The sequence below is a fragment of the Physcomitrium patens genome, chromosome 24, assembly GCF_059467195.1.
Source record: "Physcomitrium patens ecotype Gransden chromosome 24, ASM5946719v1, whole genome shotgun sequence".
Taxonomy (NCBI): Eukaryota; Viridiplantae; Streptophyta; class Bryopsida; order Funariales; family Funariaceae; genus Physcomitrium; species Physcomitrium patens.
Window position 1 is genome coordinate 8825197 of NC_143433.1, and position 26815 is coordinate 8852011.

Genomic DNA, 26815 nt, shown 5'->3' on the forward strand with positions numbered 1-26815 from the left:
AGTGTAATTCTTCACCTGTATGGTGTCTTAAAAATACTAGAACTCAATTTGTTCTCAATGTTAGGGGTGGAGTAGTTTTCATGTGTGGAATAGCTGGGCTTGAAATGATCGATAAACTTTAGAAAATAACATGATCTTTTCGCTCAATCACATGGTGAAATAGGCCATTAGTGGATTTTTGTTAACAAGATGAACATACGTTTCATTTTTCTTTTTGGTCATACAACAGAACAATACGTTGCACAAAAGAAGCCTAGTACAATTATGGAAGATTAAATTATACGGTTTCAAGCAGCAGTGGTGCTGCGTAAGACCTATCATTTAATGCTCATGCAGCTCTGAATACAGAACCTTTTAATGTATTTCCAACTATACCATGTTCATGTCCAACTCAATCTAGAAGCATGTAAAAAAGAAACATAAAAAATCAACATTTGAGTTTCTAGCAATCAAAATGGACACTGAATACAAAAGATTGCAGTGTGAGGAAAAGACAATCTGATTCTGTATTAAAAAAAGAAAAGAAAATAAAATCATTTCAGCTGTCGTGGTGTATATGATATCTGCGGTTTCGACATCATTCTCGTGAGATAAAAATAACTGTTCTGACTAAAAACTGCTTTGTAGTTTCTGGCAGGGGATTAGGTGGCCCAGATGCCACATCAATGTATAATACAAAATCTCCAGCAGATGTCGAAGTTCAATCCAAGAGTTCAGTTAGACTCTTCCCTATTCAATGCAGTAATTGTTATATCTAGTTTCTCCAGCTCCTCGCCTTCCTCGAGATCCCTTTCATACCGCTCATCTTCCTCCAACGCACACAACGTCACTCCTCTCTCATCTAGATCTTCTGAGCTTAAGTTGCTGGTATCTGATTCTGGTGTTGTTCTCATTCGCCACTTCAGCTTGGCCATACCCATGCTTGCTGGTTGGACCTATCATAGGTGGAACACTCGCAATCAGAACCCAATTTCCATGTTCAACTCTAATCTGTGCTCGTATTATAACAATGTTATGAAGCATTAAAAGCATAATGTACACCTCTAGTTTACAACTTACAGTGAACATTGTTCCAAGCACAGCATAATGTTGCAGTGGCAACGTGTTGCGTAGTATGGGCTATGTCACATAAGATTATGTGGCATCTGCTCCAATGCGAAGAGACTAGATAACAACGTTAATAAATTCGGATGTAGGTACTCACCGAGGGCGACGCAGACGGAGTGGGTTCAGTATCAGAGGGTTTAACAGTGACAATGAGACCTTCAGTCTCCGAGTCCAACTCTTGATCAGCAGCCCCGGGCTGTGGCTCCTGCTCAAGAATCATTCCAGAAGGCGATGCAACAGCGACAGCCGATGAGGACGTTGGACCGTCCTCCCCAGAAAGAGCGCTACCGTTTAGGACTCCTGTCGCTGAAACTTTGACATCGGTGGCAGGTTTCTTGTTGGCGAAAAGCAATGGCAACTTCTCATCTGAGTTTCTCTCCTGCAATGACGGATAAGTCAAACCTGTGAGAGCAAAGCCTGCGACAAGCTTGTTCTTCCACAACAACCGATGAGCGCGTTTCGAGATTAAAACAAAAAATCATATGCCAGGTTGGAACACTATACAGAACAGCCCATCTGAAATGAGATGGGCATGAAACAATCAAAAGCCATGAGGTTCAGTCAGTGGTGCTTAACCTCGTCGTCTAACAAATACGAATCTGTACTAGGAGCAGCACCGCCTGATCTCACCCAGTAGGCTTGCTCATTAATGAGTTCCTTATCCTTCGTCACCGAATCATCCTTCAGGTTTCTGTTCTTCCAAGTTTGCCGGACCTTGGTCTGCAAGCACGGAATGTGCTTTAGTACTATGTTCATTTCACATTTTAAACGTTCAAGGTTTCAAGTGATGGTTATACAACTGCAAATCCATCAAAAAGTCAGACCCCAACGTCAGTTAGTGTACACTCGGCTTTCTATGATCAGTTCATTCTACAAATTTCGCAAGCGTGATGGAGAGAACTATGGGGAATTAACCTGGAAAGGAACCAGCCAGTCCGTTTCTTTGTGCTCCTTCTTCTCTACTGTCTCTTGCGCACGAAGCTCCATAGATTCACGCATCATGCGGCGTAAGAATCTTACATCATCAGACATAACTCCCAACCCACGTAGCAGCACTGACCCCAGTTGCAAGCTTGTCTGAACAACAACAACCACATGATTTACTGAACACCTGAGAATTTTGATGCATATAGCAATCATGAAGGTGATTCACATCATAATTAGTTTGAAATTTTATAGTTAGAGAAGAAAAATTTAGACAAACCGAACTAGAAGCCAGAAAATAGACCAAGCTGCTGAGGAGAGGTGATTTTTGAAAGAGAGAAAAAAAAACCTTTATACACATCAAGATCGCCATACATCTGTATTACTTGAATTCCAGAATCATACCTCAGCATTTTCGAGTATACAGTCAGTTATTCCAGCATGTTTCAATTCCAACAGATGCTGTAAATCCTGTGCTCTTGCATAGATGGGCACCTACAGCAAATGGGCACCAAGTTAAATATCTTCAGTAATATACAGAGTTCTTAAAGTTCTGAACTATGAACAGCATATTAGGGTTAAATTTGAACCAAGAGACCTCATACTTGGGGAAAAGCTTGACGAAGACGCTCCACTGATTGCACTGACTTTTGTCGCCCTGTATACATGACCATGACTGCCTTCGGCTGTGCAATGCCTGCTGTTTGTAGCACTGCAGGCCGAGAGCCATCTCCGTACAAAACTGGGAAGCCCAGCTTACAAGCTGCCTGCACAACAAGAAGAAACCAAACGTCTAACTGTGACCTTTACTCAACCAACCGTCCTTGTCCGAAAAGAAACGCTGGCTTTCATACTATATTTTATGATAGCGTACGACATCAAATTCTTGTCTAAAAAGGACATAACCCATAATTTCAACCGTACCCTTGCGCAATCTACATATCTAAAGAGGGACGATAGAGAATCAAATGATACCTTGACTCGACCAGGATCCAGGTCAAATGCAACATACGGCCAACCAGCAGCATCTCCACCGAGACCAGTCGCCAGAGGAGTGGAGAGAAAGTTGGCGAGTACCTAGAAAGGCACGCAATAATGTTACTATACAATTTTAATACAAAGTTTACGAAGAAGGATGACTCGTTACGTAATTTTGTCATCTAGTTTAAATGAACTTGGTATGGATGGGTAAACGTTCCTTAGAGGTTACTTTAACATTCGATAGATGAATCGTAAGGAAAGCAGAACACCTACCTGACCCATCTGACCAAATCCAATTATGACCACGGGTTCTTTGGCCTGAAAATTCTTCACGCCCTGCAATTCCTGCATTCAACGGGATATGCGTGATTACAAAAAGAGACCTCACAACTAGTGCTCTTCAATAGAGATAACACCAATAAACTCTATGCATGGGCGTTGGGTGCAGTCTTGTGCAGGAACAAGAATAGTACATTATCTGGAGCTTCAGAGGGTAATCTTCCAAAACAATCTGAACAAGCAAAAAATGCATTACAATCGAGCTCCTTACTACAGGAAGGGATGATTTGTTTACGCACTGACTCTGTTGGAGAAGAATCCTCAAACTCTCTCTCAATGTATTCTGCTAACTTCCGACCCACTTCATTAAGAAGCGGTGTCAAAGCCATTGATAGAACCACGACAATGATCAATAGCCTGTTCAGTTCCAACGGCAAAACCCCGAGTCTGTAGAATCCAACGAAATTTAGTCACTAAATGGGGTGAGTATAGATATGTAGCCGAACTGATAACCATGCTCCGTAATGCCACGCCCAAATACTTCACACATCTTCACAAAAACACCATGTTCGCCTTTCACCGAACAGACCAATCAACTGGTCCTGCCCAGAACATAATGTGAAGTCTACATTACAAAAGTATTGAAAGATTATCTTTACCGATTGGCGAGAGAAAATACGACGAACGCAAACTCCCCGCCTTGTGAAAGTAGCAATCCCGTACGGACACTCTCGGACAAGGTTAGCCCTACTCGGGGCCCAATTGCAGTAATGATAGCAGTCTTGATAGCAATAAGCCCTCCGAGAAGAGCCAATACATTTGGCCATTCTCGTACCAATAACTTCACACCACAATGACTTATTGATTACATGATATCGCGGCTCTGGTATGATGACCTAAATCATCAAAGCTATTTCATACGATCCTAAAATAGTCACACTGCATTTTTCCTAATATGATGCCGTGGTGGATAAACAAACGCATCACTCAATCAAATTCTACTGTTGGGTGGTATATAATGCGGGTAAGATTTGCTAACCTGAATGTCGATTGATGTTCCGGTGGTGACGAAGAAAAGCCCCAGCAGAAGCCCACGGAATGGTCTTATGTCCGCTTCCACTTGGGTACGGTAGTTAGTCTCAGCAAGTAATGCCCCAGCTAGAAAAGCCCCAAGCTGCACACGGCATCCACGCATGAACCTCTCAAAAACTTTGTAAGTACTAGTTCATTTGATAATCATTCGCATGTTATACGTACTTAGTATCATCGCCAGGCAACTAGTAACAAGGATATATACAAAATATGCTAGGCCACATAGCTATAAAACAATATATAGATATATATACATACACACACACACGCAGAAATTGGAATCATTTAAATAAAAGAGCATGGCCACTTGGCTAGTGAAAGATGAAAGGCAAACACTCGGCATAAATCCACACAAAGAAGTACAAACCGTGTCACTAAATCCAAGCTTTTGTGTAAGAAGAGAGGTTCCCGTAACCGTCAGCAAGCACATTGCTACGAACGCCTCTGCACTCCTCGAATTCGCCACAATCTGTAGTAGTTTCCATTTCAGGTTAATACTAACATAAACTAACTGGGTGTGGTCAGACCATTGTGCATTCAACAGATTACACATGCACAGAGTGAATTACTCCATTGTACACCACAACCAATCAACTTGCAACCTTCATTGAAACTTTGACTGCAATTTAGTTCAAAGATATGAGGAGGTCGGGTAAAAAGACACTGAAACAAGAAAGAAATTAGAAAAGCACGGAGAAGTACTTCAAAAAGTCGGCGAAGGAAAATACGACCACCAAGGGATATGAGGCCAAGTCCAAGCAAAGCCTTCAAACTCTCCGATGCCAAAACAGGCCAAAGATTGGAATCCGCAATGTTCTGCAATACAACCACACTATTCCTTTAGCTAAGTAGACAAGTCAGACCACTATGAATCAATGATACTTCAATTCTGTTATTGCCAAACTACACTTGGAAGGTCTAAGGTCTAAGGTCTGACTTTAACCACCCCAACATGATTCTTGATGACATAGTTTCTTGATAGGAACGGACAACAAAGAAAGTGCCTGCAGGGTGAGATTTTCCATACCCCGGTCTCCAAGATAGGTAGGATCACCAACAACGGTACAACAGCTATATCCTGCCAACAATACCTCAACAAGTCAGAACCGACTATTATGTGCAACAGGATAAAGACATGACTACCAGTAATTACGTAGTAATTTGCATCTCGTCAACGAACTTTTGAATCATATTTTCACCTGTAGGAGCAGAATACCCAGAGTAGCAGAACCAAATCGTGTCGGCAGCTCCCCCTTCTCCGCTAAAAGCTGCGTACATGAAAGGCCTCACATTAATCTACTCTTCCATTTAAAGAAGTGTCTATTTCGTGACCAAATTTATGCCAATATTCACGTTGTGCGGAGATCGGGAGGTCGAACCATCTAGAAAAGAGCTTCGTTCATTTTTCAGTACCGAAGCGAGGTGCACGATCTAATGGAAAGGAGTAGCAAACCTGCAGCACAAAAGCTGACGACGACAGCGAAAGAGCAGCACCAATCACCACCGCTTCATCCACCGTTCTAATATTCACCTGCAAATATGGTAGAGAACATCTCAATCACATGACAGGCGTCAACGGAAAAGCATGAGTGTGAGCAACGTCAGTTTTACATGTTGAAGAGCATTAGAAAAAGCCTCAAGCAGATATCAAGTGAAAATTCTGCATGTCTTTAAGTTAGGTCATACAACGTTGGATTTCTGCTAAGATGTTCTTACAAGATCAGGCCTAGCGTGAAAGAGAAACTCCAGAATTTGAGTGCCGATAGCCTTATTCGGAGGGAGTTCGAAAGCCGTAAATGCCAATGTGGATAGCACAACCTGCAGACAAATCACAAGCAGGCAAAGGACACACTCTTCATACAGCTCCGGGACGGGAGAGGTACACCCAATGATTTTAAAACAGTAGTAGAATCCCAGTTAACAGGGGAGCATACCTGGGCAAGACCTATGCCGAAAGCAAACTTCGCCAGAGCTTTAAGACGTGCTAAAGAAAGTTCCAGTCCCATCTCAAACAGCTGCAAGAGTCGTTTTAAGTGTCACAACCCAACGCGATAAATGATAGACTCAGAAGCAGATTCAGATCACGAACACTCACACAAACCGATCAAGTGATAGATAAGAATGTTACTTACAAGAAACAGGATCCCAAGCTCAGCCAAAGCCTTGACATCTGTAACGCTTCGAATCAATTCCAGTTGGTTCAATACAACGCCCGCTAATAGGAACCCCAGGATCTGGCGAAGAAGTCACGTGTCTAACTAGTTATTCCGGCATCACAAAAAAGGGTAAAAAAGCACGATTAATTTGAGCATGTGTCTCTTGCCCTGAAAAATGAGCAAACCAAAAGGCATGATGGTGAAGATCACGTACAGGACTTTGTTTAATAGCTTTGAACGCTGGAACAATCAACACAGTGGCCCCAAGAAATGTAAGGGTGTCCAACCCAAGGTTGTTGATTACGTCTAAACCTGAGGCTAATTCCGTTACTTGGGCTTTAACAACAAGCTTCTTACGTGACGGTGATCTAGTGGGATGGCTCTGTAGCCACACTAACTTGGCCAAATTTCCACCGCCTAAGCTTGCAGAGCTGCGAAGCAATTGGTTCCTAATTTTTCGACTTTGAAGTTTCAAGCTGAGTGCTGGAATGGTCAAAGTGTGCTGAATAATCGCATTAGTTCCACCTGATCGACGAAGAGGAGAACGGGATGCATTTGTTCGTAAAGCAGTAACGCGTAATAGGTAACATGAATCCAGAACCTGAAAACACCACATTTCAAACACAAACCTTGAAATTAGTCACATAAAACGGAAATCGACTGTACAGAAGTCCAGGTCACAAATATGCCTAAGCATGGCTTCAAATACAGCTACTTGTTAGATTCTGCCGGATTCAAGCAATTCTGGTCACAATTTAAGCTTTCCTACCTACTGGTTCATCGATCATGCATTATTCCAAGAACAATAAGATAAAATCGATAAATAAATCGCTACCCCTGAGCATAAGAGCGTGGGTGGTCATTTCCATCAATCTTATCACTTCCTCAATATAGTTCTGAAAGTAAAAACATGTGAATTGGCTTGTTTCCGAGATCTTACCCGTGAAAAGTCAGGGTGAACTCTGCCACAACTTACAGAGCGGTAATCCATATGGGGAACGCCTGCAGTGAGGGTCGCACATACAGCCATGGCTCTCCTTTGTGTAGCTACATTAAAATTATCTTAGAAGAGTTCAAATTCCGTAAGCTATGACTCCAGCGTTGATGAACTGTTCTATAAAATCTAAGCTACTCACCTACGAAAAAACTCACGAGGGTTTAACAACAGTAATGTCCTCCCAGCAGCTCCTCTTTAGCTTGATCGACGCAGTGCAATCTCAGGATGCATTATCACTCTCAAAATCGCATCCAAGCAATATAGCTGTTAAGTGATTCTCCTGCCAGGGCGAATAAACCCTTTACCATAAACCCTTTCTGTTGTCGAAATGCTGATGATATTGCACACTGATGTGCTCAACGTGCTTCACACCCTCTGCGCCCTCTCAATCCCTATATGGCTCTCAACTAAAGGTAGATTAGAGAATCATTAACGACTTGGCACCTGCATAAATACAATGTGCACAAGCATAAGAGAAAACTCAGTAGAAATACCAATCGAAGGAACAATTTATGTGAGCCACGGAAGCTGCATTCTCACACACCAGTGCCAAATTCAGGGCAATACCTAGATCGCAATTACATCCACAAAATCGCCCCAGCTGCCTACACAGGAACTTCATCTTTTGCAACGAATTCGGAGGCAGAATTCACGTGCACTCTCAGATAACACGAGGAGAGTTGACAAAAACACACCATACCTACGACTACCGTTGCGACCCACTGTCAAATCAAGCGCTGGGATCGCAAGAGCAAGAAACACTGCGAAACCAACAAAAATCGTTACTAAAACACTTACTAAATTAACCCCGAAGAAGCAATTCAAAACTGCTCACCCAAAATTGATATGAAGCCGATTGGTCCTAATGTAGTAGTCTATAACAGATTTTCCCCCAAAACCAATCGTAGTTGATCGTAATCAAAGACCATCCAGCTCAAAAACGTCAACCATCCCGCATACGAATCACTCTTTCACTCTGCCCGCTCTAAGTCTCAAACTCCCCGATCCGCCGCAACAACCATCAATCAATCCAAACACGCCCGACCCAATACCTGATCCGCAACCAGTCAGCCAATCAGCCAATGGAAGACAGAATTCCTCCAATTCACACGCAACCCATCACTCACGATTCACGATTTCCGTGGACTGAAACGTCCCTGATTACAAAAGAATTCCGGTAACCGAAAACCCGCCGGGTTGGGGCTGGGGCTGCAGGCGAGGCGCAGTCAGTAAATCGACCACAGGAAATCGAATCCGAAGCCCACAATTCGGACCCGAAAGGAGGTTCTACAACGCGATGTGTAGAATCGACTTTCCTTTCTTTTCCGCACCCGCGAGGAGAGTGGAGAGTGGCAGTGGATAAGGCAAAGCGGGGGCGATGCCTGGGCATACGCGGCGGGTTCGCATTCCGTGGAAGCCTTGGAGCACCATGAGCCACAACAACAACAACAACGTCCCCCCCCCCCATTTATTTTAGTTCACTTTAATAATTATTGTTTTTATATATCAAAATGTCTGTATGATGTATATATTAGTTAAAATTATAAAATTTTAGGTCAATAAAAAAAATTATATATACATATATATATATATAGATGTTCATTCTATGTAAATGTTAAGTTACAACCATGCTTTGCACAACTTCTATATACTGTAGTTTAATACATGTAGAAGGTAAAAATTCAACAATTACTAAAAATTTGAAAATTTGAACGGTTTAAAAATTATCATCGTAAAAACTTAAAACTTTAATGATACAAATAAAATTATAAAAAAATTGAAGGATTTTAAATTAAGATGTATAATAATAAAATGTTGAATATTATACAAATAGAACTATTAATCTAAATACAATACTGGAGTTAGAATTCCAAAAACTTGGATTATTCGTGTGATTTATGTTTACTTTGTTTATTTAAGAAATAAAAACATCTTATCTTATATTAAATAAAAAATTAGAATAAGTTAAGTACTTCAACCACTTTTTTTATATATATAAAAATTACCATAGTTATAGATTTTAAGGTGAGAAAGTATACAATTGAATATTATATATAAAAATAATTAAATTAGATAGAAAGAGATTTGGAACTTAGAGAGTCAATGTTCAAGAATTTATAGTGCATGTTAGTTGTAATTTTATTTTTCAAAAAAACAAAAAACAAAAAAAATAAAAAATATAAGTACCAAAATTAGTAATTTTCTTTGAATATAAATAAAAAAGTTACATAAATTATTTTTGAATCTATATTATTATGTTGCAATTAGTATCACAAGCATTGAAGAGGTTTTAAATAAGGAGAATGAGTGGATAGAAAATTCTTTGAAAAATTAGGCATAAATGGTAAAGTACCAATAAGAGGTGTCAAAGTAAGAAAATGCATAAGTGAAATTTCAAAAAAGAATTAAGAAGCTATTGAAAAAACATAAATCGGAACTATTAGAGGATACAACTTGGTATTGAGATATGATAAAGATGGAGCAAAATTTTTGGAAATTGACTATACAAGACATCAAAGGTGGATTTAATAGTTATAGATTCTACTTAAAGTTACTTCTAAATCTTCTTAGTTATAGTAAAAAACAATTATTTTATAGATAGAAAAAAAGGTAATGAAAGAAAATTTATATTGTTATTAAAAATAACCATCTCAATTTTAAAAGTAAGCATTAGAAGCATTTAATATATTAGAAAAAATGTTCTTAAGAAAGCCAAGTAGATTAATAGTTAAAACTTCATTAAAGAATTATTAATGCCATATTTGTTCTTCAATTAAAGTTTAGATAATTTCTTTCTATAGTTAATGATATTTCCTTTGTTATCTTAAAATTTATTAGTAATAAAATAGTTTTTTACTAAAATTAGGAGAAGACATCTTAAAAGTCTCTATACTTAAGTATAAGGTAAGAAGCTACAACTTTTAAATCCTTGAATTGGTTGAAATTGAAAAGCCTCACTTTGTTAGCTTCTTATTTAGAAAAATTCGTCCAAATGCCCAAAGAAAAAAAAATAAGATTGAATACATTAGTTTATTTTATTTTATTTTTTTCTATATACTATCAAAAATATTATTTTAAAATTTTTATTGAGCTTATCTTAAGAGATGAATTTTAGAAAAAAATTGAGAAGTTATATCTAAATTTACTAGAAATACTCTTTAAAAATATTTTAGTATGAGATTTTCAATGCTTTTCAAAAAAAAATAGAATGAAGATACAAGCTTATATGTTTAAACTTGTGGCAAAATATTGATTTGATCCATTTTATGGTCTCTACTTACTTTGTATTCTCTCCACTAGTAGAGGAATTTTAAAGTGAACTTTTAGTTGTATAGACTCCCTAAAGAAAGCAAATTTGAATACAACCTATCATTTTTTGGCTTATTCTTTATGCCTTCAGTTAATATTCTTGAGAATTTATGCTCCATCTTCATCCTTTCTTACTAAGAAGGTGTATTTTTTTTAGTGGTTTCTATTTGGGGGCTCTTCTATTGTCTATTCTATTCTTTGCCAAACTTTCATTCTTCTATTCTTTATTTTGATGTTTCCTAGTGGATGGACTAGAGAAAATTGTGAGCAAGATTTTAATTTACAATTGAACCATTGGTGCACTTGGCAATTCTTTGAAGATTTTCTCCAATACATTAGCTTCATATGACACCCAATGTAAAAACCACACAAGGACATAATCTGCTGAAAAAAGAGTAAACATAATTTACAAAAAATATTGAACCCAAGTTCCAAAGATACTCAAGGCTAACTCTACTCTTGACTCCAAAATTAATATTCAATGAAACCAATTCCATTTAAAAACCAATTATATTTTCAGTAAGGGCATCACACACCTACTCAAACATAGTTTCATACTTGTTTGTTTATTTACAGATTGTTGGTTTTGTTCAAAAGTGTCCAAAATAGCATCTTCAGGTGCCCACAATTCCTTGGACAATAGCATTGACCCTTCAACACTCATCCAACGCAAGATGAACCTGACGAATTGTGACACAAAGTGTCCTGATTTCAAACAAGCTCTGAAGAAAATTAAGGGAGCAAACCTTACACATGTACAGAAAATTGGTCCAGAAGCATAAGATGACGCGACTTTAATGTTGTTACAAACCCACGGCGCAAAGTCGGTTACAGTATCTACAAAGACAAAGACAAAAGAGAGAGGAGAGGATGCGAGAGATTTTACGAGTCCGGCCAATTCTTATACCAGCCTGAGCATGCGGACGCAAGCCCACTGATGCCCAACGTCACGGGGTGGCAAACAAAAGGATTGGGATCGACATCCGCCAGAGCGATGATCAGATCGGAGACGTTGGCGATGATCGACATCACTGACATGATTCGTTGCAATCGCACCGCAGCGATCTTCGATCGGATGCGCTTCACTTGCGTTGCAACGCTGTTGTCGCCTTTCAGATCCACGCCCATCACCTGCAGCTCCTCGAGCTCCGTGATCTGCGACTTGTAGCGTGCCTCGGCTAATAGACCCCGCCGGATCACGATCAGGTCAGCGATGATGAAGAAGATGTAGCCGAAGCCCTCCCCGAACGCGGAGATGTAGCTCATGCGGCGCGCGAGCTCCGGGTCGAGCACCCCGACGCGGGAGAGCCACAGGAAGTGGTCGAAAAACCAGTAGACCATCTCGCCACCATAACCGAAGATGGAGAGGACCTGGAGCTTGTGGTCCGGGAAGGTGGTGGTGCGGAGTGCGTTGAATCCTGTCAGGAATCGGCCTGTTCGGAACGCCTTTCGGCTCAGGCCTGCTGCTACTTCGAGCTTCTTGCAGCGATCGGCGAGTTGTGGGTTTCTGCGTTCTAGGTTGTAGTGGCCGAGCTTCCCGACGTACTGGAAGGTCTTGACGAGCTTGTCAATTCCGTCTCGTTTTGCCAAAAATATGACCAGTTTGTCGAGGGTGTCCTTCTTCCTATCCATGCTTGAGCAAGGATGAGTCCTCAGGCTATCCTCCCAATTGTACTGTCCACTAGGAGCACCGCCCGATCCGTCTCAAATGATTTTAGAGAATGTTGACACCCAACACAAATTTCTTGGGATCTGCACGGATTTGCAGTCGCTCCCACTGCAGCGTGTGACAGTAGATAATGAGCTATCATCCTGTAAGCTTGACGCCTGCCTAGAGTCTCAAAAAACATTTATGCTACTAAATCGCGAGCATTGTCGAGACCGTGGAACCTTATCCTACAGGATCCGCATTTTTGTAGAATTTTGGACTAACTAGGCTCCCGAGAACGTTACAGACAATGCACATTTGGTTCGTGAAGCAATGCTGATCAGGGACAACGAATACACGAAGTTAAGCAATTGTTCACGAGAGAGCAAGGAAGAAAAAAAAGTCGCTTACCCGTGGAACTTCGATGGTGACTGCAAATCCAACATTGACAAACTTTCTACTCGCACCTCAAGAGCATGATGAAGTTCATATCACATCAACAGGGGATATACTCCACAATCCAGCTCGGAGAACCTGAATACTTCAAAACTCTCACAAGTGCACTAAAAATTCTGGGCTCAGTGTTGCAAAAACTTGGTTGCTGACCAGAAAATTTGTATCGCGAACGAGTTGCGTTAACGTCGTTTCTATCCAAACGAAGATATGTGATTTTAGGTTGCTGTCATTTCCAGATAGTGAGAAGTGGTTTGCGGAAAGAAATGGTGTTATCCGTAAAGTGCTGACTGCAGGCTTCCTGGCCCTTCGTCTGTGTACATGCACACAGTGTATCGTTCAGGCTTGGCCCCACAGATGCCTTTCTGCGACCAGCGCATAGGCACCACAAACGTGGTTCATCGAAAAATGGAAATCCCAGCAGCCACCATTCAACTGAAACTGTTTGTGCGAATCCCTGTAGCATTCCACGTAAGCCACAAAAAAAAAAAAAAAAAAAAAAAAAAAAAAAACTGAACATTTTCTAACTTTTCTTTCCTTCGTTAGACACCTTGCCTACTACCGTGTCATTAACAGGCATGATAGTTGCGAGATAGATGGTAAGATTGATGCTTTTACTGTTGCCAATGTGGAGTTCTTTTTGAGTAGAAAACAATTGGGTGTGTCGAACTGCGAAGCTTTCAACGTTCCTATCTACAACAGGCAAGAGGTCACCAAATTCATCGACAAATTGAGGACATTAAAATGGGTTGATACCCACCGTTCGTCTCCTATCAAAGAATGTACATCATCTAGACGATAAATCAAAGAGGTCTTTCTGATCATTTTGCAGAGGCGAAATCACGAGCGTCGTCACCGACTTTGCCAATGAGCGAATATCCAGAATAGGCTCCTCATAATTCAGGACAGGGAGCGCGGCATGGTTCTCAGTTCGGGAAGTTCGGAACGGTGCAACATGAATTGGGGAGTCTTTCAGGCGGGGAGCCAGCACTGAGAGGTCGTATTCCACGTCCTTGTTCGTGTCGGAAGTATTGGTAAATACCACAATAACAGTGGTACCCAGAGGATCAACCGCAGTTACAAGAAAGTCCCGGAGACCCTCATTTCGGTAAACTTTGAACCCCTGGCGAATCCATCTACTGAAATGCATCATTACAAAGAACTGCTTCTTGAGATCGACGGAGATAGGGGAGGCGCCATACACAAGGGGCGTCTGCAGGAGGCCCCAGAGAGAGCCAGGCCCTTCTAGAGCTTGCCAGTAGCACCATGCCGAGGGGTGGAGGTCGTTGATGTCCAGGGTTATGTGCTTGGCCACTCCCAACGCAACCTCGTGTTCGTCGCCGTTCCAATTGAGTGGCCCGTACTCCGACATCCACAGCTTCTTGCCTTTCGCTGCGATGTTTCTGTTTGTCTGAGGAAACAATGCAAATGTCAGCGAATCACAAAAGTTCGCAACTTTGCAGCGGCAGAAATCGCAGAGTAAAACTCACCTCTCTGCGCTTGGCGTCATCTTCTCGGTTGACGAAAAAAATGTAGGTATGGACATTAAGCTGGTCAATGGCTTCCATAGATTCTTCACTGATTCCTCGCATGGCTCTGATCGTGTTGAATGTCCACGCGTCGAACGCACTCAAACGAGTCGGTAAGTTCTTTTTAACCAAGTACTTCTTAACTATGGGGATTACCTGCGGTTCGATTACAATTTGGGTTACTCTCGATTGCTCAGCATGATGAGCAAATCTGATCATCGAGGCATGTGCAAGCATTGGTAGGCACCATTAAACTGAGAACAAGTACCTTGTCCATTGACTTGGTTGAGAAATTGCAGCCTTCCTGCTGAGGTTTGTTCCGGTCAATATACCACCACCCTTCACATGGCTCGTTAAATGGTGCCAAGGTATCAAACTGTATCCCCCACTCCTTGTACTTGAGCACAACTTCCGTCAGATAATCAGCAAACGCTTCGTAATATTTTGGGTTGAGATTGTCCTGACCATTCTTCCAATTTCCTGTCAGAAGTACATTACCCATTTGCCGAGAAATAATCAGGGTCCACGTACACAAGCAATAACAAAGGTCATTCCACTGATTGAGCGTATTCGTTGACGGTGGCCATGTGTGTACGGATTTGAATGTTCTTACCTGTAACGGAGCCACTAAAAGTCATCCAAGGCGGTGGAGAATTGTTGAAAGCTTCAAATATATTTGCACCCTTGTCACGGGCTGCAAACAAGACCGCTCTCTGCCTCTTATCAGCCGTCCAGTCGTAGGGCTCATTCGGACCAGCCTTGAATCCAGGCACGTCTCCAAATGGTCGAAGATTTGTATCGATCGTGAGGTCTGCGCCACCGCCGATGTTGTACCGCACAATGTTCATTCCAAGCCCCTTACGAGGATCGAAAAGCAAGTCCACTACGTAGTCGAAGTCTTCTTTCGGTAAACCACCTACAAAATTACCCCACCTGCACACATCTGTGTTACTCAACCTGTGAATCCTTTCAACCTGTCAAACTATTATACACATCTTAGATGGGGCGTCATAATATTTGGAAGATGATTATGCATTGTCTTTATTTACAAACACAACACAGTCCTTTGATATAGCTGGTGCGCTGAAAATAAGCTTAAAAACTGTTCTCCTACCAGCAAAGTGAAGTGCCCCAGCCATCCCAAATGACATAAATATCTTGGAAATCTTTCGGGATTTGAACGAACTCCTCCTGTTTTCCGCCCATCCATGTCAAATCCACATAAACATTAACCAATGCACATTCTAGTAGACGATCAAATTTCCGTCATGACACACCCATCACGCTTGTTGATGTAAAACAAAAAAAAAAAAAGGATTGCCGAAATTGGCGCATTCACTGGAACGTTTCAGCAATCACATTGTGGCAAAAATCTAGGGAGATTCACAAACTAAGTGATCCGACCCTGGAATTGAAAGAAAGTGAAATAGTACCTTTTGAGGAATGTTTGGCCACGCCCCAATCCATGCAAAAAAGTTTTGTATCTGACCAAGCAATCCCTTCTTCTCAACTTTAATTACTTTCTTCTCCTCAGCCTCCTTTGTGGCTTTCTCGTCTGAAGAACCAACGTCCGGCTCCTGACCTGTCTCAAGTGGCACAGGTTCTCGAGGTGGTTTAAGAGCAAAAACTTTGGTGGCATTCCTCCGGCATCGAAGTTGAGTATCCTCAACGTTCTTCGACAATATTGTTCGCTGTAAATATTGGTTTCCACCTACGTGAGAGGAGCATGAAACTATTCGATTAGCGTAACTCGTCTCTCCAGTTGCTGTGAGAATGTTCTGAAATCTGCAAACCTTGCCATTACACCCTAACCCGCTATGGTCCACCCACATTGCACTGTCGCCTTGCCTCGTAGAAGCTATAGGAAGGTGACAAGCTGCCATAGGGTGAATGTCTGCAAATAATGCTGCAGGCGCACCAGATTGCAATCACTGAATAGCCAATGTTATCTGCATTTAAAGAACACAAGAACCGCAAAAGCTTAGACACAGCATTCAAGCATTTCGCCATACCGCTCATTACCTTCTTCTTGATCACAAACAATCTCAAAAACCTCTGGGGATAAAGCACTAATGACCCGCATCACAGAACTAGCTGCATCACGCAAAGAAGTGATTTTTCCCCACTGGACAATTACGTGCAACTAAGTCTATCAGTTAAAGCTTAGCCCTTGATAATGCAAAACAGAGGAATGTAAAATTCGAATGTGTTGTGCGTGCAGCATTAGAATAAAGCCGCTACAGACGAGAGGAAATTCCCTTCTCTGGGCATTTATCCGCATTGACAACTTCAAATAACTACACTCAGCTCCTTCGTAGTATTTGCCGCGTTCTGATCGCTACATAACAGATGCAAAGGTACATCCTAACCAGAATTCAAAGAACAAAAAACCTACAAAACCATCTGTAAGATTCGCTTCCACGAATACCCACTCAAAGACAGATATCTTGCTAACAACAAGTTCTATACAATTCTCTCCCCCACAAAATAATGAAAGTGAAACCAACAACACGACGTCGCCAATAACATGAACACATAAAAATAAATAAATAAATAATCAGCGCAACACTCAAATTACATTCCGACGAACATTCTTCAATCTAAATCAAAACCTCAAAAAATTCAAAAACTTCAATCTCTGTACAACCACACAAAAACCACGAACCTGACGTGCATCAACGACGCAACACAATTTTTTCCATGAACTCACACAGGGACAAGAATCTCCAAACTAATCCTGGACGACAGAGTGACAGTGCAAAAGTCTAGTGCAGCTCACCGAAAGGAATCGCACCGGCGTCCTGGAGAAGAATCCCAATTTCGAATCTTCAGCAATGTCGCATCCTTCTCTCAAAATCATTCGAGCGAGGCAATCTGGAGCTCAAATTTGAGCGAGGGCGGGGGAGGGAGCGGGATGATCCACAGCACAATGTCGAACCAAGCAATTGGGGGGGGGGGGGGGGGGGGGGATGAAGGGGCAGTATTCCTGGGCGACGCGTGGTGCATCGCCCTGCCCGAGGCAGCCCGCCTTTTTCCTGTATTTTCGACTTTTTGGATAAAGTATTGGAACCCATGGTGGTGCCAAGTGGCTTGTGCGCCATTATTTTAATATGGAAAAAGTGGGTTTTCCCAAACGCAAGACTCCACTCTCTCTCGTCTTGGTTTGTGTATCAATGAATCTAAATATTTGTCTTTATTTCAATGGTAGATTCTACAAAAAAAAATTGCTTAAAATGGAGTATATCCCAATGTTTTGATTTGTTGAAGTAAATTATAGAACATGGTAACTTATATCTTTTATGACACCTTTGTGGAGGCATATATCAGAGCAACAAAAATAAAACCTTATATACAACTCTAAAAAAACCAGTTGTCCATGTATATTCTCATGAATTATCACACTACATTGAGATGCTCTTAATTTTATTTTAGCTTTTTAAATTGTATCTTATTCCAATCATATTTCTTTTCATCAAAGATTTTTCCTATTTCTTTAAGAATGTATATATATATATATATATATATATATATATATATTTCTTTAAAATTTATATAGGAATAAATATTTATTGATTGATTGATCCAAAGAGAAAGAAATTGTATATTCTTTATTTAATTTTTTGAGTATTATTATTAAAGTTAATCTAATTCAAGACATTGTAATAATTTACAATTATCAATTTTTTTAAAAAATTTTGACCTTGTATAAACAGATCTAATTATATTAAAATTTAAAAAGCACCAATAGTTATGTTTGCATTTTCTTCTATCAATTAAAAATTGGTCAATATTTTAAGTGTGTGGAGATAATCCAAAAAAGAGTTTATTTGGATTGTTGAATGATACTTATCCTTAACTAAAACTACGTATCTATACAAGTCTTACAATATTCCTATATTACTATAATTAATAGATTTGTATAAATTTATTTTTAAAACCAAATTATTTTTTTAAATGATATTTTTAATGTATCCATGTTGTTTTCATTTCTTTTGATGATGATAGATAAGCCATTTGCATATTGGCACATGATATGTTGGTCAAACTTCAAAGAATGTCAATGCTAAGTAGTTTTTTTAAATCTAAAATACCTTCTTAGATAACAATATTGAGAATCCTACCAACTATAATAAATAGATAAGGAGCTAAAAGAAAACCTTATCTTAAATGTCTATCAACTAAATTTTTTTTGTAAGAGAATTGTTAACACCATCTATAAAAATTACACCCTAAGAGATAATCCTCATGTCATAGTAGAATTTGGCATAGAATAACATTCTAACATAGTCTTTAATATTGATGTTTGAAAAGATTTAATTTCAATTTTATTTAGTCTATAAGCTTTCTACTTACTAGTTCTTCATTGGATTCTTCCAATTCATTGAAACAAACAAATTCAATCAATCTATCATTTATTGAAGCATTTCACTTCCAAAGAAAAATAAAAAAAATTAGAATTTGAAGCTTGAGTTGTTCCTAAGTTATTTTTTTTTTAATACAAGCTTACATATTAATCATAGTATATAACATTTAGATTATAAAGATTACTTGGTTTTACATCTTTTTTATTTTAAAACTTTAGAATTAGTAATTTCAAATATCTAAATTTAATTATGTAGATTTTTTTTTAATGCCTCTATCTCCACAAATTCTCAATTTAATAAAAACTTGAATTTTTCAACCCTCTTGATTATGGTCTTTGAAGTTATTTAATAAATATTCATTACTATTTTTTTGGAATATAAAAATGATTTGATGTAAGAAATATTTTTTTCTTGCAAAAGATTTTATGAAAGTACATAATGCTTATATCTTAATAACAAAATTTTTTCTTCTAATTGCCATAATTCAAAATTTCTAATTGTAATAAAACACCTATGGATTATTGGAATAATATTGTATTGTTGCTAATTTTTTTTATATTTATTGTAGTGAAATTGCTTACTTTATAGTATATTATGCAATGTGCATTGTGTAAAAAATAATATTGGTTTGAATTGAATAACATTATATAATTTTTTATAAAAAGTTATGAAAATTGATCTATTTTTATTTATTTAATAATATTATATTTATAATCTTCACAAATTTTTTAAAAATTAACAGTTGCAAATTATTCAAAGCTAAAAACATACAAACAGATAAGTTTATGGGTATAAACATTATTAAATTAAAATTTGAATATGTTTTTATCTATTTGAGTTTTATGACAAATAATTATAAATGACTGATTTCAAACTACTATTATTTTAAAAAATCATTATTTGTTTTAATTTGCATAAAACATAAAAATTAACTCAGTTTTTTTAATGTTGTTTACAAATTTTATATATGGCAACATGACAAATGAGATTTTAATCTTTAGTACATAGAAAACTTTCATATCACTTAGTATAATTTAATATAGCACATGGTACATAATATTTGAATGTGTAATTTGATTATGTTAACAATAAACTTCGGACAAACATTTGAATACAGTATTTCATTTATATTTATCTGTATTTGAAATATGCTCCAATTAATCACTGAAAAACCAATGACTGAAAACCACATTACAACAAACTACCAATCATAGAATGATTTGTAAATATCTGCATATAATAAGTACATTGACTGCTGAACAAAACATAATAATGAACGAAAGCAACTCAAAACAATCTAACAATCTAACTTTTTAAACGCAAGCCTTGTTGATGTATTCGGATATCGGCAAGACCCTGCAGGATCATTTCACTCCGCTCAATTAGAGTCACAAGTTGCTAATCACGAATCTAGGACTTGACTTCAAGCGACCATTGAGGAAGCAAAACTACTTTTTATGGAGCTCAAGACTACATCATAATACCCAGCTGGCTAGTTTTCGAAGTTCAACAATGGCCAATTGATGAGTCTAAATTGTAACATGTTTGAGGAACTAGGAAATGGAACTTGGAAATCTCAAAAGATAGTTCAAGACAAATTGTAAAATATAGCATTTATAGGAACACAATAGCAAGATGTCATCACGTCTTAGTGTAAGTTCTTAAGTGGCTTCATGACAACCATTACGTTGCTAAGTACATTGTTTTGTTGAATCATCATCCCTGACTACTACCCCTTGCTTCCAAAGTTAGATATTACCAGTCCTCAAACCCATCTTCATCGATCTCTTCTCTGTCGGATATCATTGTCTGGAAAAGATCAACCTACACGAGAAGAAAGCAAACAAAACTGTTGGCCTGTGGTTTATAACATGGCAACTACACGTATATACTGTTATCATTGATAAGAGAGTAATTGTAATCCATTACTTCCAATTTGCTTCACCACAAAACTTAATACCTATGAAAGTCCACTGAAAGAAATGCTAACAGACCGACTGTTCTCGTACGTAGCAGGAGATCACAAAAATAAGAAAAGTTGATCAAACCCTTAACTCTTCTGCACAATCTTTAAAGGAATCGTGATACCACTTTCATCAACTTCTTTTGAAGAACGTGCACCTCAGCCCGACAATGTAAAGGACCGCAAAACTTGCCTGTTGATCGGAGAGTTTCAGCTGCTTGGCAACAAAAAACACTTCTCCATAGCCCTCTTCAGTTTTGACGGCCAGAGGCCTACTCTTCGACCACGCACTACATGAAATTTCATTGTGCGGCATCAAACTCACATGAAAACCATTGCTTCCGAACACTCTGTATAACGCTGCAACGATTTCGTCCTGAACAAACCCACAAACACACTATTTCAGTCACCTACACACGAGATGCACAGGCAGCATTCTTCTCAACTGTATCGACGAGTCCGTCATATGATCCTTGAGGGATGCTTGATATACCTGTGAGATATCGCCAAGTGCAGTACGCGGCAGCTCTCCCAGAAAGATTGAATCCTTCGCAGCTAAGCTGCCGATGCATCTGAGAATGACATACAGGCCCTCTGCTGTCAATGTTTGCAGCCCCTGCATGCATCGTATTGGCCTCAGTCTTTGCTCACCACGTGAACTCCACACAAGGAAGTGAAAAACCACATTGCAACGAGGCACGCCATCTCTACAAATGGAGAAGCTCAATATGCACATCGAAACGCATGAGATCGCTCTAAGATTGAATGCTGACCTGCATTGCCCAGACGCTGGGCCGAATGCCTTGATAACCGACGCTCACAAGCTTCCTCTCCAACGACTCGTCTTTCCAATCTCCATCGTCAGAAAGGTCCACCGATACATGCCTAAACATACACCCTCTCCGTATTCTCGCCCCAACAGCTGCCAGACCATCGCAATGATCATCGTGAGACACGCTGCTGAGATCGTGAACTCACCTTCCGTTTTGTCGTTCGGGAAAATTAGGGTTCTACAACCAAAAGCTTGCAAGGATCTGGCCTCAGCACGGCCACCTCAGTATCTAGAAACATAATGGTGACGCATCAAGATCATGTCATTCAATTTGTTTATTGACTCGACATTGTCAAAACTTGTAGGGTTTACCTCATGGATAGCATGGACCTCTACCTTCCAATCTCTCAACGGCAATGTTGAATGTAGTGTTCGGCGATACATCGAAGATCATTGATGCAGGAGGCCAGGGTAATCGGTATGGTCTTGTGTCCATCCCGTCGGTTAGCAAGACAATCTGTGAATGCATTCCCCGGAGAATGGAAGATGTAAGCACGTACGTGTAGATTAGCATGGATTTGACGCTTTCCGAGCATCAATCTCTGGAAAAGCTCTCAATATCTCTACCTCAGACCAAATGAGATAGTTCGATGGGCACAATACCGCATAGCAATTGAGTGTCTAGAAAAGTTGACAACGAAATTCACCTGCCGCACTGGCGTGGCTTGGTCGTCCTTAACAGCCTCCAGCAGCCTCTCATCAATGAAGCTTGTTGCCAATTCATAATAGCCTACGTCATTTCCATTAACCCCGGCCGCAGGTACGACGTTGAGTGCTTGCCCCTTCGTGGCTGCAAGGCAGACTGCATAGGGATCGTGAAACAGTGGTTCTGCGATTCAATTTCCAGTTGTTAAAATTTGAACTCAAAATTTGGCAATGAGTTGCAATTGAAACGAGAAATGAGTACAAGAAAGCTTCGAAAGGAATTGAAAGAGTAGCTGAACCCTCGCGGGAGCTCTCGACGGCACGCAGAGCCGCGCGCTCTTCAGCGGCTGTGAGAATTTGCAAAGTCGTCTGCTCCGCCGCAGCGCATCGTAACACGCCGACGAGGCGTCGTTTGTGAGCGATGGCATTGATGCGTTGCGAATTACGAGATCTAGCTAAGCAGTGCAGCGAGAGGTGAGATTTGGTGAGGAGGCAAGCGCTCGCCATAGCTGCTGCTACTCGTTAAAAATGGAAAAGGTTCCGTTTTCTTGACACCGAACTCGTTTTCCCAATTCTTCTCCTAATTTCTCGTGAACAATAGTTTCCAGTGTCACGCACCTTATCGAAGAGTCTATCACTTCCGAGCTTATTTTTAATATTATCTTGTGATTTTCCGAACTAATGTGTTTTTTAATGATTAAAATTTGTTACAAAAACCTAAAATATAAACTATAAAACAAATGAAAAAACATAGTTTAATTAAATTGAATTTACAATTTCATTCATTTGTGTGTGTATATATATATATATATATATATATATATATATAATGATTTAAAAAAATATAATTCAAATATAATATTTGAAAATATAGAATAGCCATCGGAAACACACAGAGAACGCACTGCAAAGCTAAAAGTAGAACAAAACTGCTTTGTGCTGAGGCACTTACCTTTGATGGATTCTTCAGCTCCCAATAGCGCATCCTGGTATAGCCATGAGTATCTATCTACTGAAGAAGACATCACAAACTCTTTCACAAAGTCAAAGCGACGCAGAAGGTACAGAACAGAGGATATGTCAAGTGAGAAAAAAGATATGTATCACGAAATGCTCCCCTCCATAGAATGAGACTACCTTTTATAAGAACATATTTTCATGATGTTCTTGTGAACACAACCTCGAGCTGCACCAATATTCTTCAGAACCATTCAAATTTTAATGTTTCAAAGAACACCAAGAATCCCTCCGCATTTGCGGTGGGCGACACAGCAGAGGTTTCATCCACCGCTCGGATGAGGGCCGGCCACCAATCAGTGTAGATTCCATCCATGGCGTGGCCGGATCTCGAGCAGCGACAGTCTCGGCTTCTGCAAGGCTTGTGCCGCTCACCCTCACCAGAAGTCGCAGAAACTACTTTTGTGGGTTATTTGCTGATGCTCGAGCCGAGCACTATCGTTTGTGGGTTGTCGTCGCGTGGAAATGTTTGTAGTCTAGGCTCGGCTAGAACAATTCGTGGCTCTTTCATTTCCTGCTGCTCTTGTATTAAGGTGTGCTTGTATTCGTGGATGTGAGGCAATTGGTGGGGTTTGTGAGGCGATACGCTGGAAGTTAGAGCTCTTGTGACGCATGAGCGTCAGTTTCTAGGTCAGTACTTGTGGTTATCTGTTGCGAATAGCACTGAACATGATAGATCGACGGCTGTGATGCTACCTGGGAGCCAACAGCAGTGGAGGTGGCGATAACATCATTCTTTGTTTGGAGATATTATGTTGCAAATTGCAAGTGGAATATGCTATATGTATAACATGAAGGTAGCACATCATGACCTAAAGCCTGATAATATTATTGCAAATTCAATGGATATCCTAGAGGTGGTTGATTTAGAATTTTTACATGTGAAGTTGCTTGATTTTAGTATTTCAAAGGTTGAAGTGAAAAACACTCAAGTATATACAAGAAGAAGCACTTTGAGAACAGTTGGATACATAGTACCCGAGGCTATAAAGAAATAAGGAAAATCCTTGCAAGAGGTGGATGCTTTAAAAGCTCATGTATTTACTTTTGGCATGTTGTGTAGTGAGATTATTTTGGGGTCACAACCTTTTGGTGATATATACTATTATAGTACTTATCAAGAAACTATTGAGAAAAGTAAAAGGCTCAATTTGCCAAAATCTTGTCCAAAAGAATTAAAATTGTTGATAGAAAATTGTTGGTTGTTGGATCCATTAAAGAGTCCTACATTCTTTGAGATTTATGCAAGGTTGAAAATGTTAAAAAAATATTTCTTTAAGGTCCTAGAGAAAGTAGAGACCTCAAAGATAAAGAATATATACCATAGATTGACATTGTTTTAAAGTCAAGATATTGGTGGATAAGTCTCAAAGAAAATTTATGCAATATTATACAACAATTACTTTTCTTGATTTGGCAATCTTTTCCAATCATTATTCAATGATTGTAGTTTGTATCTCAAATTAGAAAAATTAATCCTACCATACAAATGATAATTGACCAAATACAAATTGATTTATCAAATCAAATTATTAATAAGATATGTAGTTTTTTTTGTATTATAATATAATTGTAACAAATGCCATAATGTAGTAGAATATGTGAGTTAGATCTAGATAAGTATATAAAGACATTTACATTCATATAAATTATATTGACACTCAAATTTGAAAGCTTTTGAATTGGTGTAGGTCAATGAAGAAACTACCAAAAACTTGAAGTTAATTAGTGTAGATAAGAAATTAATTGATTTTGAAAAAAAACTACAAATTGTTGGTAGTTAGGAGATAATTGGAATGGATGGGATTGGCAAGTCAACATTGGCGAATGCTCTACATAGCCATATCTTCCTCAAGTTTGAAGCAACATACTTTATAAATGATTTAAAAGATGGACAATGTAGGCTTATGTTAAAGAATAAGTTAGAAGACTTGCACAAGCAACCTCAAGTATATTCTTTGCAAGAAGGACATGACATCTTAAAACATGTTCGAAAAATAAAGAAGGTTCTTATTAACTTGCATGATGTAAGAAGTAACAATCAATTAGATAAGCTTTTAGATATTTATAAGTTTAAAGATGATAATGGCAGTAAATTGATTACAACTAGTCGAACTTGGAGCTCTTTAGAACCACATATACTAGAATATCGTAAAATAGACATGCAAATCTTTAATAAAGCCAAATCTATGGAACTTTTTTTTACATGCATGGCTTTGCAATTAAAGAGCCTTGTTTATTATATTTAAAAGATATAGCCATTAAGATTGTTAATGCTTATGGTGGACTTCCATTGAGTTTGGAAGTCATGGATATTTATTTGGATAAAAACCAACAACTACGAATATAGGAGCAAACTTTGTATAGATTATTATTAGCAAGATATGATGGAAGTCGAGATGAAAAAATTTGGAATACATTACAAATCAGCTTTGAGGATCTTGAACTTGATGAAAAGAATATGTTTTTAGATGTCTCTTGTTTTTTTTTTTTTTGTAATGATTCTTATCATGGATGGATATTTGAAGAAGAACTATTATGCATTTTAAATGATGATGTTAGAATTTCCAAACAAGCCCTTGACAATCTCAAAGACAAATCATTATTAATGATAGATGATTTTGGAAATTTGTATATGCATGATCAATTGCATGATATAGGCCGTAGACTTGCTGAGATATAATTTGGAAGATCTCAAGATCAAAATTAGTATTTGGCTACATTTAATGATTGTAATAAAAAGATAAATATTATATCATTAATTTGTCTAATCTTATAATTTTTATATGTATTAATTTACATTTTAATAAGTTGTTCATTAAATTTATATCATTTAATATATTTTTTATTTTTTATTTTTTTATTTTTTATGTAGAATCCAAAATTTATACAAGGTCTATCAAGCAAGACTTGAGGTATCAAAAACGTTTAAAAGTAGATACTATGAATTATACAAACATTAATTTATTGATTTTTTTACTTATGTGAGGATTTCAATCTTATTTCAATTCTTGTGAAACAAAATTCTAAACTTTGATGTTTGATTATGTACTTTTCAAGTGAAGATCATATAATTAAAATCCAAAAGGATGATATTGATAAGTATTAGAATATTGTCAAACACAAGGATCTTAGTCAAATGTATATACTTCACCTTGACAATTGTAAATTTCTTGAATCTTTTTCAAATGATTCATTCAAATCATTACCTTTGATAGATCTATACTTGAAAAATTGTACTAAGTTAAAAGAATTAACAACCGACTTATGTAGTATGGCATTTTTAGTTGCCATTCACCTTAAAAATTGTACCATATTAGAAGTACTTCTTAATGAATGGACAAGTCTTAAAGCTATAATAGAATTAATTATCATCAAGTGTTTTAGTTTAAAGACAATATCAAATGGAATTGAAAGCTTGATATGTTTGAAGAAACTATGGATTTCAGAATGTGAGGCTTTGGAAGAATTTCCAAGTAGATTGCTAAATTTGGTTACATTAAGAGAATGGAATTTCTT

The 26815-nt window shown here is 38.5% G+C and overlaps 4 protein-coding genes across 8 annotated transcripts; all 4 read right to left on the reverse strand.

The window, feature by feature from the left end:
- Window positions 1–483: 483 nt before the first annotated feature.
- Window positions 484–8877, reverse strand: LOC112276882 (K(+) efflux antiporter 3, chloroplastic). Of its 4 annotated transcripts, none has more exons than XM_024508677.3 (23): window positions 8589–8877; window positions 8237–8297; window positions 7480–7980; window positions 6754–7140; window positions 6516–6617; window positions 6318–6398; window positions 6100–6201; window positions 5837–5914; window positions 5583–5651; window positions 5411–5461; window positions 5086–5199; window positions 4751–4852; window positions 4331–4465; window positions 3951–4132; window positions 3591–3738; window positions 3286–3357; window positions 3007–3108; window positions 2637–2798; window positions 2437–2526; window positions 2023–2184; window positions 1738–1827; window positions 1205–1486; window positions 484–935 (listed from the first exon to the last, which is right to left on the reverse strand). In XM_024508677.3, exons 3-23 carry the CDS (start codon window positions 7567–7569, stop codon window positions 714–716), a joined length of 2823 nt encoding a protein of 940 aa, XP_024364445.1. In that variant the 5' UTR covers window positions 7570–7980; window positions 8237–8297; window positions 8589–8877; the 3' UTR covers window positions 484–713. The 4 variants fall into 4 exon arrangements, with proteins under 4 accessions (XP_024364445.1, XP_090103167.1, XP_024364443.1 ...); XM_090247041.1 differs by having other exon boundaries at window positions 1684–1827; XM_024508675.3 differs by lacking the exon at window positions 8237–8297 and having other exon boundaries at window positions 1684–1827; window positions 8372–8875.
- Window positions 8878–11522: 2645 nt separating this feature from the next.
- LOC112276890 (peroxisomal membrane protein 11-4) lies at window positions 11523–13153 on the reverse strand. The gene is made up of 2 exons (XM_024508688.3): window positions 12905–13153; window positions 11523–12622 (listed from the first exon to the last, which is right to left on the reverse strand). The coding sequence occupies exon 2, from the start codon at window positions 12475–12477 to the stop codon at window positions 11728–11730; it is 750 nt and encodes a 249-aa protein (XP_024364456.1). The 5' UTR covers window positions 12478–12622; window positions 12905–13153; the 3' UTR covers window positions 11523–11727.
- Window positions 13154–13541: 388 nt separating this feature from the next.
- LOC112276889 (endo-beta-1,6-galactanase) lies at window positions 13542–17401 on the reverse strand. Its single transcript, XM_024508687.3, has 7 exons — window positions 17255–17401; window positions 15909–16424; window positions 15590–15666; window positions 15089–15408; window positions 14744–14955; window positions 14437–14631; window positions 13542–14357 (listed from the first exon to the last, which is right to left on the reverse strand). Exons 2-7 carry the CDS (start codon window positions 16356–16358, stop codon window positions 13734–13736), a joined length of 1878 nt encoding a protein of 625 aa, XP_024364455.1. The 5' UTR covers window positions 16359–16424; window positions 17255–17401; the 3' UTR covers window positions 13542–13733.
- A 2629-nt stretch (window positions 17402–20030) lies between these two features.
- LOC112276301 (O-methyltransferase 1, chloroplastic) lies at window positions 20031–24485 on the reverse strand. 2 transcript variants are annotated; one of them, XM_024507447.3, is made up of 8 exons: window positions 23232–24485; window positions 22282–22463; window positions 21971–22091; window positions 21576–21724; window positions 21296–21418; window positions 20996–21178; window positions 20599–20663; window positions 20031–20195 (listed from the first exon to the last, which is right to left on the reverse strand). In XM_024507447.3, exons 1-8 carry the CDS (start codon window positions 23302–23304, stop codon window positions 20153–20155), a joined length of 939 nt encoding a protein of 312 aa, XP_024363215.1. In that variant the 5' UTR covers window positions 23305–24485; the 3' UTR covers window positions 20031–20152. The 2 variants fall into 2 exon arrangements, with proteins under 2 accessions (XP_024363215.1, XP_073387191.1); XM_073531090.2 differs by lacking the exon at window positions 23232–24485 and adding an exon at window positions 22579–22807.
- Between the last annotated feature and the right edge of the window lie 2330 nt (window positions 24486–26815).

What these genes read in the sequence shown, in the direction of transcription:
- LOC112276890 (XM_024508688.3), bottom strand. Translation starts at nt 12,477, where the DNA reads ATGGATAGGAAGAAGGACACCCTCGACAAACTGGTCATATTTTTGGCA.
- LOC112276882 (XM_090247041.1), bottom strand. Translation starts at nt 7,569, where the DNA reads ATGGCTGTATGTGCGACCCTCACTGCAGGCGTTCCCCATATGGATTAC. An exon ending in GATTTGGTCAGATGGGTCAG is followed by an intron (nt 3,109 to 3,285) that starts GTAGGTGTTCTG and finishes GTGCCTTTCTAG; the next exon opens with GTACTCGCCAACTTTCTCTC. An exon ending in CGTATTTGTTAGACGACGAG is followed by an intron (nt 1,487 to 1,683) that starts GTTAAGCACCAC and finishes CCGTCATTGCAG; the next exon opens with GAGAGAAACTCAGATGAGAA.
- LOC112276889 (XM_024508687.3), bottom strand. Translation starts at nt 16,358, where the DNA reads ATGGCAGCTTGTCACCTTCCTATAGCTTCTACGAGGCAAGGCGACAGT. An exon ending in GGCCAAACATTCCTCAAAAG is followed by an intron (nt 15,667 to 15,908) that starts GTACTATTTCAC and finishes GGCGGAAAACAG; the next exon opens with GAGGAGTTCGTTCAAATCCC. An exon ending in TTTTAGTGGCTCCGTTACAG is followed by an intron (nt 14,956 to 15,088) that starts GTAAGAACATTC and finishes TACTTCTGACAG; the next exon opens with GAAATTGGAAGAATGGTCAG.
- LOC112276301 (XM_073531090.2), bottom strand. Translation starts at nt 22,786, where the DNA reads ATGGCGAGCGCTTGCCTCCTCACCAAATCTCACCTCTCGCTGCACTGC. An exon ending in CGTCGAGAGCTCCCGCGAGG is followed by an intron (nt 22,464 to 22,578) that starts GTTCAGCTACTC and finishes ATTGAATCGCAG; the next exon opens with AACCACTGTTTCACGATCCC. An exon ending in TGAAACTCTCCGATCAACAG is followed by an intron (nt 20,664 to 20,995) that starts GCAAGTTTTGCG and finishes CTTCTCGTGTAG; the next exon opens with GTTGATCTTTTCCAGACAAT.